This window comes from Lemur catta, chromosome 8 (genome assembly GCF_020740605.2).
Source record: "Lemur catta isolate mLemCat1 chromosome 8, mLemCat1.pri, whole genome shotgun sequence".
NCBI classification, from domain to species: Eukaryota; Metazoa; Chordata; class Mammalia; order Primates; family Lemuridae; genus Lemur; species Lemur catta.
In genome coordinates this window covers 74,500,303-74,513,671 of record NC_059135.1, presented here as the reverse complement: position 1 = coordinate 74,513,671, position 13,369 = coordinate 74,500,303, and the positions used below count along the sequence as shown (strand labels likewise).

General features: G+C 40.0%; 1 protein-coding gene across 1 annotated transcript in view; it reads left to right on the top strand.

Moving 5' to 3' along the window:
- Positions 1-7,995, top strand: part of LOC123644140 (E3 ubiquitin-protein ligase Topors-like) — a 31,104-nt gene extending 23,109 nt beyond the window's left edge. The window contains 2 exon segments of the mRNA XM_045560298.1: positions 4,836-7,802; positions 7,804-7,995. Of these exon segments, the coding sequence (XP_045416254.1) occupies positions 4,836-7,802; positions 7,804-7,995 (3,159 nt within the window).
- The last annotated feature ends 5,374 nt before the right edge of the window (positions 7,996-13,369 follow it).

Genomic DNA, 13,369 nt, shown 5'->3' with positions numbered 1-13,369 from the left:
CAGAGGATTTTTTTTAAGTTTTTAAGTCAACTTCTGAAATGAAAATACTACTGGGAAGAGTAGGCTCTTAGTGAAATCTGTCAGTTGTCAGTTAACACCTTAGCAGGGCACAGGATGCTAGGGGGTGCCAAGAGCAGGCAGGAGAACGCCGCTCCTGACGAGGTGGGAGAGCACCCAATATCCGCTTCTTCACAGTCGCGTCTGGGAGCCAGCCAAAGAATCCCAGCTGGTCCCAATTTGACAAACAATCCTCATTCTCCTTTAATAGCCTGAAATAGAGGAATGCAAACAGGGCTCAAATTAATGCTTTTGCACATCGCTCTTCCTTGCTGAGATTAGTTTTTAAGTAAATGAGGATATAGGTTATAGAAGCAAACAAGGGATTACAGAAATATAAGTTTGATTATTTCAAATGGTACCAAAATAATGCATATTTTTTAAAAATTAAAAGAATACAATAGGGGGCCACCTTTCTCCCCCCTCTACGCTACCTGCCTCGACACAATGGTAATCATTGTTACCAACTAGGTGAGGGACTTTCTCTACTTGAGCTGTGCATTTACATCCACACATGTAAACATAACACACATATGTAATGCAGTTGCCTGGCCCTCTTGCCAAACACTGTTTTCCCTACTCTTATATACATACATTGGCAGAAATCTGATTTGGGAAGTGCCCACCTATCCTTAATAATAATAATAATGATACCTAGCATTTGCCAAATACTCCTTATATTCCAGACATGAAACTAAGCACTGTATCATTTTTTAGTTTTACAAATAACTACTCAACTGTATTCTCAAAAATAGCCAAAAACCACAAATAAAGCAAAAGTCCCCATAATCAATCCTTGTTATCCCGAACCCCTCCTCTGACATGACCATCATTACCAGTTAGGTGGATATCCTTTTAGATATTTTTTAACTCCACATAAACATCTAGATGGACATACAGAAACATTTTGTTTACTTTTTTTGTAACTATTACTCAACTGTAGATATTGTCCAGAACTCACATTTTTCATTTTGGTCATGCAGATCTTTCCATTTCAAAGCATGTAAATCCAATTCATTCTGTTTAACATTTGCATAGCAGCCATGCTAATCCATTCTGTGGCTTTATCACAGATTAGCCAGTCATTATTTTACTGTGGTCATTCAGATGAATTCCAATTTTACACTGTAAAAAAGAATGGCATAATAAAAAAGCTTACATGGGCCCTTTGGACACATATGTCAGTATTTCCTTCAGTTAGTGAGAAAAGTGGTTGTGGGTCAAAAAACAGAGAAGACGTTTACCTGGCATGCATTCCTTGCTCCCCATTTGCAATGGCTCTCATAGCCCACTCCACTGCTTGTGGTCTGGGGATCAGACTCTAACAGAAGTGGAGCCTCTGACTTAGATTAAGGCAATGAGCCCATCTAACACCGATGGTGAAAACAATAATGGGTTTAGAAGATGACGTGTACCTTAAAACTATTCCATTCAAAATAAAACTCAGGAATTTTGATGAGAATTATGAGATACTTATTCGTTTTTGCACATATACAGGAACACTGTAGCCCTGGGAGATGTCAGATACCATCTGTATCAGCTTCCTGGGGCTGCCATAACAAAGGACCACAGGCTGGTAAACAACAGAAATTTATTTTCTCATGGTTCTGGATGCTAGTAACCAAGGTGCAGGCAGGGTTAGTTTCTTCTAAGGGCTCTGAGGTAAGGGTCTGTTCCAGGCTTCTCTCCTTGTCTTACAGATGACCGTCTTCTCCCTGTGTCTTCACATGGTCTTTGCTCTGCATATATCTGTGACTAAATTTCCCCTTTTATTAATTATCCTTATAAGGACAACAGTCATATTGGATAAGGGCCACTCTAAGGACCTCATTTAAATTTAATTACCTCTTCAAAGACCCTATCTCCAAATATGGCTATATTGTGACGTCCTGGAGGTTAGGACTTCAACATATGAATTTTGAAGAGGACACAATTCAGATCCTAATACCATCTTAGGATCACAAGAGGCAGTGACCATAGGATAAAAGGGAGAACTCAGAATCAGTAAGAACTGGAGTGCATGCAAATCAAGTCCCAGGTGAAGTCAATATTTTTTTGCTGAATTTCTTTCAACTCAATTTTCATTTGAAAGAGTCGATAATTTCCTTGAATTGCATAAGCAAGCTTAAACAGGATGTTGTTTCTTGTGACCAAGGAAGCCAGGGCATGACTATATTAAACTGTGATAGATACGTTCAGTTAACCTCCTAAAAAGCAATTTAAACACACTTTTTCATATACAGTATATAAAGTGCTCTGTTCCTTAGACTGTCATTAACAAGAGTTATTTATAAGCTTGTTTAAGCATTGTCATTCTTATGAGTAAAAACCAGAATCTCATCATTGTTTCATTTATTTATTTCTCTTGATTAGGAGGAGGTTGAGCATCTTTTTGTTTGTTGATTGGTTATTTTAGTTCTTCTGTGACTGGCCAATTTATATCTTTTGCCAATAATTTTATTTGGCTATTTTGTAATTTTTTATTGAACTGTGGAGTACTATAGAGAAAGGAAACATAAGCAAATATTTTGTCTTGCCTTGTCACTGATTTAAAACCCTATTTATGATGTTTTTAATTTGAATTATTAGTTCAATAAAATTTTCAGTCTTTTCCTTTGTAGTGTCTAGGTTTTGTGTCTTTCTTAGGCCATTCTCATGCCAAGATTATAAAAACTTTGTCCTATAATTTCATATATGTAATAACTTTACTTTTAGTTTTCTTTATATTTTGATCTTTAGCATATTTAGAATCTATTGTAAATATTGTAATATAGAAAATATATTTATAATGGATAGTCAATTTTCCCTAAATCTTTTAGTAAATAATTTGTGTCTCTAGTGATTTGAATTATCTCTTTTAAAATATATAAAATTATCATATTTATAGGTTCTGTTTCTGAAAAATCAATTCTGTGCCATTGGTCTGTCTTGCTTATTTCTGTACAAAAATCACACTGTTTCAATTAGGGCAGTTGTATCATAAGATAAAATATTGAAAATACAATAATGTAACTTTATAATATAATGTTTAAAAGAAAAATATTGCCTCACTGTTATTTTTAAACATTTTCTTGACTACTCTTTTCCATTTACTAGAAATCAGCTATTCCAGTTTCTTAAAAATCCCAATGATGTAATGCCAGCTTCTGTCCAGAGGCATAGAGTTAAAAGGAAATCACTGACACACTTGTAATGAAAAAATGGGCACTTGGGTTGTTTCCTCATCTTTGCGATTGTGAATTGGAGAGGGGAGGAGGGGATGGGTTTGTTCACACCTAATGGGTGCGGTGCACACCGTCCAGGGAATGGACACACTTGAAGCTCTGACTCGGGTGGGGTAAAGTCAATATATGTAATGTAAACATTTGCATTTCCATAATATGCTGAAATAAAAAAAAAAGAAAAGAAAAAGAGCCAGACTTACTTCAAATTTATACTTTTCTGGAATCCATTAGAGGGCTGAGGCCCAGGAAACAGTCTCAAATATTTCAGGAGAGATAGTACCAGCAGGAAGAAAGAGATGAGACCATTCACTCACCTGGTGTAGTGAGCAAATGTAAGTGAGAAAAGACAAGTGATTATAAAATAGCTTAAAAATTGGTAAAGGCTAAATGTGGACTGGCAGGACATCATGAAAACTGTGGGGGCCATAGAAATTGACCAGGTCTTCTTGGAGGCTGTTCCTTTGTAAACGCCATATGGTACATTCCCAGAAACCTTTGAAAGAGCCTCTTAAGTGTGTGTTGTGGGGAAAACAGCTGTGCCAGAGGGGCCTAACCCTTTCTTCTGTCTCCACTAAGGAACACAAGCCTTGATGAAAAATGATAACAGAAATCTGAATGACATTGGGTTAGGCAAAGAGTTTTTGGAAATAGCAAAAATATGACCCACAAAAATAATGAAAAATTTGAAATTTTTTAAAATTAAAAACTTTTTCTACATGAAAGATTGTATTAAAGAATGAAGTGACAAGTCACAGGCTAGGAATATATACATATGCATATTACATTCCTCAGAAAAAACCTATGTCCAGAATATACAAAAACTCTCAAAACTCAGTAATAACACGAACAATGTAATAGACCAGGTTATAAGCTGACATTCGATGGGCCCTAAGAATTGCCAAGGCGCCGCCTAGAGATAGCCGTGCCTCCTCCACTGCTTTTCTCTCTAGCTGCAGTGTAGTATTAATGCAGGATTATGTGCTGTCATGTACATTTCAAAATTTACTTGAAAAGCAATCCATGCTTTAAACATTATACCGGCATCTAACGCCTAAAGAATTACCGTTTGCCCCTCGCATTTTTTCCCACAGACCATAGCTACATTTATATGTTCATCTTTGGCATAAACAAGAATATCACCCACTATTTTCTATAACAATGACAGAGGATTGTGGGAATCCTTGTTAATTAAGCCATTCTTCAAGAAAACTATGCTCCTTGAGAACGCAATAGCTTGGTGACTTAAATGATGCTTCTAACCAGCCATAACCTACCAGCCAATCAATTTTGTGCTTGGAGCGGCAGCTATTGTGAAATGTTAAGCCCGAAGCAGGGTGGTTGGGGACACGAGCGCACGTTCAGTTCTGGAATGTTTGCTGCGCTCTCAGTTGACGCCTGACTAGTAGAGGCTGGCGACGGGTCGCTTTAGGCGGACGTTCTTCCTCTATACATTTCAGGTATTACTTGAGGGTTTTAACCTCAAATTTAAACTAGATTTCGTAGAAAGGCAAGGAGAAAAACAGAAAAATCGTACCTGCTTGGGGGTCGAAGTAGCTGCTGGGGTCCTCGCCCTCCTGCGAGGAGGGTGAAGCGCCCCCACCTGCTCCCGCTTCTGAGGGTACGTGGAGAAGTCCCCGGGTACACGGAGAAGTCCCCGGGTTCGCGGAGAAGTCCCCAGGTGCCAAGAAGTCCCCGGGTTCGCGGAGAAGTCCCCAGGTACAGCGGAGAAGACCCCAGGTACGCGAAGTCCCCGGGTTCGCGGAGAAGTCCCCAGGTGCCAAGAAGTCCCCGGGTTCGCGGAGAAGTGACCGGCTACACCTTCGCAGATCCTGGACCCACCGACTTAGCTTCTTGGACTGTCCGGAGCTTGCCAGGAGCGCCCCAGCGCAGGCAGCAGCTTCCGAGATACGCGCTAAGGCATTTCAGATGGACCACTCCTCACCTAGGGCTGGCGCTAGCACAGCCCCACGGATGGGAGCAGCTGCTGCATCTCCCGAGCCCAGGTGTCCTATATGCTTGGATCGACTTCATAACGTATCGTACCCAAATAACTGCTTGCATAAGTACTGCTTTCGCTGTATTCGGGAGTGGGCAAACACCAAAGCTGAGTGTCCAGTCTGTAAGCAGCCCTTTGATTCTATTTTCCATTCTGTGAGGGCAGATGATGACTTCAAGGAGTACGTCCTAAGGGCTTCCTATGATGGTTCTGCTGTTCGGGGACGTCGCTCCCCTACAGCTGGGGCAAGGCCAGGAGACGCTTCTGTACCTAGTGGTACCGCCAACAGAGGAACAACTTCGCCAGACCCTGGCGTCCTATTTGAAATGTTGGGCACTTCCACAAGAGGTAGGGATGTCGCAATTCCTGAGTTGCTGAGTCTGTTTGTAGTAGCGAGGCCAAGTACTGTCCGTGAAATATCTTTGCTGACAGCTCAGGAACAAGAGACTATTAATTTTAGACGAGCTCTCTATCGTGCTGGTGCTCGAGTTACAAGTGTTGAAGATGGTGGCAGCTCTACGGAAATGTCAGCTGAATTTTCCCGTACAAATCCAGCTTCCCTGCGCAGATTAGAGCCCTGGGTAAGACGGGAACTTATAGTTCTTTTAGGAGCTCGGGAACCCTCAGTGGATATCATCCAGCTCATCATCATGACTAATGTTACTCGCTATGCTTTGGAGAGCCAGGCATTTGTGTCTGATTTAAGGCCATTTTTTCTTCATCTAACCGAGCATTTTGTACATGAACTTATCAGTTTTGCTCGATCTCCTTTTTACATGGCGGCATACGACCAACACGCTCATTATGATTACCCTGCGCCTTCACGGGAAGAAGGCAGCCCTTCTGATTCTTCGGTCATTATCGTATCTCCAGATGAGTCTGAGACCCAAGAGCTAGACATTGATGTAACCACTGTTAGTCAGGCACCATGGGATGATGAAACACCGGGACCATCTTACACAAGTTCAGAGCAGGCACATGTTGCTATGTCTTCTCTTTTAAATAATTCCAGCAGTTCATATGAAGAACTGGTCACAGGGGGAGCCGTGTCTCAGATACAAGGAGTACAAACCGAAGAGAGCTTAAATAATGACAGTGATTCTTCAGATGATTGTGTCATTGTTGGGTTTGTTAAACCACTAGCCGAGAGGACCCCAGAACTTGTTGAACTGTCTTCCGATTCTGAGGAGTTAAGTACTCAGGAGGAAGGGGAGATAGTGGCGACACAAGAACAAGACCAGCCTTGCAGTTCTGGTGCTAGCGATCTTATTATATGCTCATCTCAGCTCCTTCTCCTTGGAAACAATGAGCAAATGAATGAAGGTCATCCTGATTCATCAAAGGAGGAAGAGGAACAACATACGTCATCATCACCTGGAGACTTGAGCTCATCTTTGAGCAGAGACAGAGTACATTCTCCATGTACCCCTAGACACCAGAAAAGGGGAAGATCAAGAAGTGCAGGTTCAAGTTCCCAGAGTAGAAGTGAGTGTGATGACCATCCTAGAAAGCATCCTGGGAAGAAAAGAATGAAAAGGAAAACATCCAGAAGCAGGAAAAGGAGCCCTAGAGGGAGAAGAGACAAAAAGAGATCCAGAACTAGAGACAGCAGGTCGTCTAACAGCACCCAAACTTCATCTCTAAGTAGTGAAAGCACAAGCGGATCACCATCTCATAGTAGTGATCACAGTAAGGGAAGGAGCAGAAGTGGAGATCATTACCATTTAAGAAGTGATTATGAAAGCGGAGATACCTGGGACAGGGCTGACTATGGATCATATCACAAGAGGAGGGCTCTGTGTAGAGCCCATGGTTCCAGCCAATCTTCAAGTCCAGAATCTGGAATTCAGTCCTTTTCTTTAAGAAAAAATACCAGGGAGAAAACTAGTCCCAGCAAAAGAAAATATTACAACAGTGAAAGGTACAGATCAGGGAGCCTGTCTCGTAACACGTCAAAGACTTCACGTACAGGGCCTGAGCAGGGGAAAACTGAAAAAGCTGGAGGGAAACGAAAATACAAGGCACTGCATTTGGAGAGAACTGATGAAGAGGCTCAAGCATCTAATAAATCTGCTTCTATGGTAAAGCACACTGATTACCAAACATCTTCCCCAGAATTGGATGAAAACAACAAAAGTGAGAGTGACAGCTTTTCAGACAGCCTATCATCAGAGGCAGAGACAAAACGCAAGAGGAGGAAAAGGGCCTGGAGTCCGAGTGTAGAGATAGTTTATGAAGGAGAAGCTACTGACACAACCATACATCAGGAAAAGAATAAGAAGAAACACCAGGGAGACAGTACTTCGCAGTCCCCAGTCGTAATTACCATCCACGACAGTGATAGTGATGAGGATTCTGAAGTAAAACGTGATGCAGAATGGGACAATAATGGACCTGAAGACCCTCTAGAAGTTGAGTTTTAGGCTCCTTCCTCAGAACCATTTGAAACTAAAGATGGAGTTGCAAGAGAAGATGAATTTGGTGTCCTGGACAAGGAGTGTGATATTACCACACTTACTAACAACTTTGAGTAATGCCAGCAAAACTGTACATAATATTCCACCCCCAGCAAGTTCAGTTGAACCAACTCTTGATATAAGAAAAGAGAGCACACCTGCCTCTGATTTGGAGACCAGCCCATCTATCTGAACTCAGTCATCAAGGCAATTGCCATCTCCATGGACTTGATTAATGTCAGTGTCTCTTAGCAGACACTGATACCTCTTAAAACTGATCACTGAGAGTTTTAAGCTACTCATTGCAAATTCAGACGGTATGAAAAGGAAAAATAGGAACAATGTCATCTACTACAGTCTATTTAAAGGTTACTATTGGTGAAAAACTTTTCCCCTTTTTAATATTTCACGTGATTTCTTTTGTGTGTTAATTAGTTACATTCATATTTCTTCAAAAAGTATTTATGTTCCACATTCAGAGATATGCACTTTTAAATGAAGAAAATGATATTGCTAGCTGTTTATTTAAAACTTATGATCCTTTTTAAATAAAAATAAACAAATTTTAGAAGTTATTTCATATGGAATTTTGTTTTTTGAGACTTGTTCTTGAAATATGGTTTAAGCTAAGAGAATCCATTTGGATAGTCTTTATTTTTCTCCTTAAAAATTTGTATGATTCAAAACCATTTCTTCAGGTTAAACTGAGGCAATTTAATCTGCACAGTTTGTCTTGACTTCTGCCAAAAGCAAAATTTCCTATTTCCTTGATGTACTTCTTAATCTGGACTGCCAGTAAAACAAACGTGTATTCAACAAAAGAAAAATAAAACAGTAACACTTTAAAACAAGAATCAGAAAAAACAAAACAAAACAAAACAAAACAAAACAAACAAACAAAAAAAAACCTCCAATGGCCAATGGAAGCTATTTTCTATCTCAGAAATACATTGCAACATGCTAAGGGTTTCCACCAAGAAAATTAAGAGAAATGTCAAACCTAACTTAACAGGGAAAAGAATTATTGGATCATCATGGCTGGTCTGTCCTGCTGCTTTCAGTGTAGTCAACCCAGTCATGGAACACTAACAATTCACCTAGGACTACCTCTTACATTCAGCCCACGATCCTCTGTTGTAATATCCATGACTCTTTCTTCACCTCCATCTCCTTCTCCACACCATGCCCCTAACTTGTTTTTGTGACTTGTGTAATTCCTCTTCTCCAACACCTCAAATGATTTTCATTACAACATGTTGCCTTGTATCCAGAAAACTCACAGCTCTGGGTATAAGAAGGTTCTTCCTATCCTGAGCTCTGCCACATGCCAGTCTAAGCCCCAGTCCTACTTGCCATCAGAGTCCCCTTTGAGTTCTTAGAACTGAATGCTAGCAAGACAGGGATTACAATTTCATTTGTGTTCTTTCCCCGAAGAGGAGTGCCATCTTAGTGTATATGCATAACAATAATAATAACAGCAGCTAATATTTCTTTAGCACTTGCTATGTTTCAGGAACTGCTTTTAGTGCCTTACATATATGAACTTATTTAATCCATATTAGCACTTTATGAAAATGGAAAATTGAGGTCCAGAGGGGTTAAGTAACTTGTCTAAGGTCAGGTACATAGGAAGAGATGTTTGTGGAATTACAACCTAACAGTCTGCTCCAGCATTTGTGATCTTAGACACTATACTTTGCCACACATAGTCTCACAGAAATAAGGTAGGTGTATAGGGAAACACATCACTTCATAACTAAAGTCTTTGATCTTATATACCAGGAAACGTAGATAATAGGACTCAATTAATTAATTCAGGATTGGAATTGACTGGAATCAGTGAGTAAAACTGAACAATCACACTTCACAGTTGGGAAACTGAAAAACAGAAGCCAGACCTTTATGAAGCTGATGAATAATCATAACACCAATATCAGTAAATACTTAGGCAATTTAAGACAAATTCAAATGGCACGAATGTTCTTTGTCGTGGTACACAGGGCATGTCGTAGCATGTAGTTCCAAGCATGACAGATATCTGTGGGTGTAACTGTTAAATCATTTGAACCAAATTGAGATAAAGGCAGTGAGTAAATCCACATTGTACAGTGAGGCATGGGCACCAGCCATGATGGGGTTCAAAAGCAATGCATCAAGAAGGCTTTGCTGTTTCCTTAGATCGTGTGCCTAATGTTTGTTATCTAATGTTTGCTGGGGAGAAAATTCTGCCTCAGTGTTTCTTGAAGATTCTTATCAATCAAAAACAGTACAGAAACCTGGGTAATACTAGGTAAAGCCCTAGGTAAAGCAATACTCTTCAAATGGTATTATATTACAAACTATTAATACTATAAATTGAACCATCACCATACCAGTGCTTCACTTCAATGTATTTAATCCCAGAAGAAACATACAAGAGAGATTTGCTTATCCTTGTTACATGTGAGGAAATGCAGGCTCCTAAATGGCTAACTCAACCAAGACTTCACAGCTAGTAGTATTAAAGTTGAATTCAAATCCAGTTTTATATGACCCCAAAGCTTATGCTCTTAACCACAAAGCTATTGAGAAACAAATAACAGTTGATATGAGAAGTACAATTCTTTTGTCTTATATGGCTACAATGTTGTAGCAAGGAGGTCAAGAATTACTCTTTGAAAACATCCATATCATTGTGTCCATCCACCACCACTTGGCAGTAATTGTGTACAACCTTTAAAAGTAATCATCTCTTTTTACCTCTACTGCATTCCCTTTACTCTCCCATCTATAACATAAGCCAGGTAGAATAGAGAAAGCCTCAGAGGGATTTGCGGAATTAAAATATTTCCTGAAATGTCATTGACTTAAGCTATTATGATCTACTTTTATGACAACCCAGGCTAAAACCGATGCAGGCTCTCTGTTCTTTCATGCCATTAACATGTTTCCTAATAGACTAGAGAAGAGGCATATTTATGGGTTTAGCTTGGGGGCAAAAGGGGGGGAGTCTTTGACCTTTAGGCAATCTGGGACTTTACATTGACGTCATACCTCCCACCCAAAGGCACCCTGAATAACACTTTTCCAGGCTAGTACCGTGAGAAGAAACTAAACTTTGATAGGTGACATTTAGATGTGCCCTGAAAACTATGTAGAGAGAAAATGGCTTCTCAGACTTCTCCTGTGTCACTATGGTCTGTATGTCACCCTCAGAACATGTGTGAGAGCTCAAGGCTGTGGCAAGCTTATTGTGCAGCTTGGAACAATGCCGTGATTGTGTGGCTATCACCCCGTAAGATTCATATCACAGGCAAGATATGAATATGTCCCAAGCAGGGTTTGACAGCTGTTTCTGGGCTTTCTAACTCAGAGATAGAAACAGATATGATCTGTGTAACCTCCTTTTCATGTTGCGTTTCCAAGTGAGTGGGTTGCCTTTCATGTTACACAACCAACCCCAACAAGTTACCTAGCCTTGTACCTCACACAGGCTTGCCCAGCCCCGCCTTGGTAGCCACTGCCATCATTCCGTAACCATTTTCCAAGATACTGAGAATCACGTACACATCCTGAAGACCTGATACCTAGGGTGCTTAGCAGAATCACTAACAAAGGACAAGAAACAGTTACAGATTTACAGAAAAAGGAACTCAGGCTCCTGGAAATTAAACCACACTGTTTTAACAAATTCAAAAAATATCCCGGTTATCGTATAGGCCACCCATTTATTTAACAAATATTTTCTGGGGTGGGTTCTCCATGAGCTGGGCCCAATAGTGGATGCCTGGGGGTGCCATATTAAGCAATCACAGTCCTATTCCTTAGAGAGCTTGCAGTGAGGGTAATAATCTTATACCGAGACAACCTCAATGGAATGTAATGAGAGGTAAGCAAAGAGTACTGCAGCCAGCCAAGAAATAACAAGTGAGGCACATGTATAAAAATATTCTCTTATTCTCTTCTGTGGGGCTAAAACAGATAAGATATATAAACACTGAGTGGTTTATCAAAAGCAAGAGCCAGTGAGTCTTCCCATTCCTTCTCATACACACATGATTTATAACACATGAGTCTATCTCCCAGACAACAGGTTGTACCAAGGATGGACACCTGGTAGAAAGACAATTTTGTGACCTATATTAGGCTAGAAAAGAGAATAATGTATTAGAAGGCCTGTAACACCCCCTCCCAAAATATATGAACCAACCCAATTCTCTCTCCCTCTTAGGAAATTTAACTGAGAAACGGGAAGCATTTGTCAGTTGGTATTGGGGGACAGGAATAGAATGCACCACAAAGAGTGTGGCTATGAGCTGTTAATAGTGAGTACATGACTGAGTCTCACATGGTTTTTCTAAAATCCTGAATGTGTTCTCGAATCCAGAGTCTCACCCGGAGCTGACGTTTCCGTGAAGCCTGGCTGCACTTCCTCTCCTGTCTGTGGGTCCTCATGAAGTCATGGCTCCCTTATCAATACTCTCCACAGGTCTCCCTGACTTGGGCTAGCCTGAGTTTTTTCTGTTCCTTATAGCGAAGGAGCTCAATAGATGGGCCTGAGTGAAAATAACATGTTTAAATGTCAAATTTAGTCAGTCAGAATGTTTTTTTAAATTTATTAATTTTTGTGTAAAACCACACAAATACAAATAAAAAGTCAGTAATCTCCAAATGAAATTTTCCCCAATCCCACCAGGCTCCTTCCAAGAAGCCAACATAGAGTGATCTCTACACCTTTCTTTAAACTTAGAAAAATTATACATAATAAATACATAATTATATACTCATATGTAAGGTCTTTTTCGATTTGTGGACATTAAATTTACAATATATTTATTCTAACCTCTTTCTGAGACTATTTAGGGATGGTTTAATGCTTTTAGAGCAAAAAAAAAAAGCTAGATTCTATTTCCAATTTTTTCACCGTTTCTCCATAAGATTGCATAGAAATCAACTCAGCTCTCCCTGAATTAGAGCTCCCACCTCTTCATTAAAGACAAAAGGCAATGATGTATCCTTGTGTTTGGTGCTGTCCTAAGTAAATTTTTAAAATTCCATGCTTTTCCTGTAGATGCCCACACGGCAAAAAAAAAAAAAAAAAAAAAAAAACCAATACTGGGCAATAACCTGGGAGTGGTAACAATGTGCTCAGAGGAACATGGTTAGAAAATAACACCTGCAGCCCCACCCCACCCTCACACACCTGATATAATGAGACAGAGACAAATATATACCCAAGATGAGGGCCAACACACTATATTATAAATTACCAGGAGGAGAAATCTTTCCTGGTCCTAGCTATGATTCTACATGCGATTTGAGCAAATTGTTTAACATCTTGGCTCTTAGATTAGTCATATATAAAATTCAATTCAATAAGTTTTGGTAACTACATGTCCCTCTGTGTTAGGCATTAGGTATTGAGGAGAAAAAGGATTAGGACAGAATTTCTGCGCTTAAATAGCTTGCAATCCCAATAACAACGGGATAGTGCTGTGAACAATAAAGTATAACAAAATATACCCGGTGTGCTCTCACAGCCGAAGGGAAAAATGTTATGCAGCACCAAAGAAAGAGAACACTGTCTGCCTGGGGGCCTTGGATTTGGGGAAGGTATAATAGAGGCAGTTTCTGTTCAGCATGGACTTGAGTTTGGA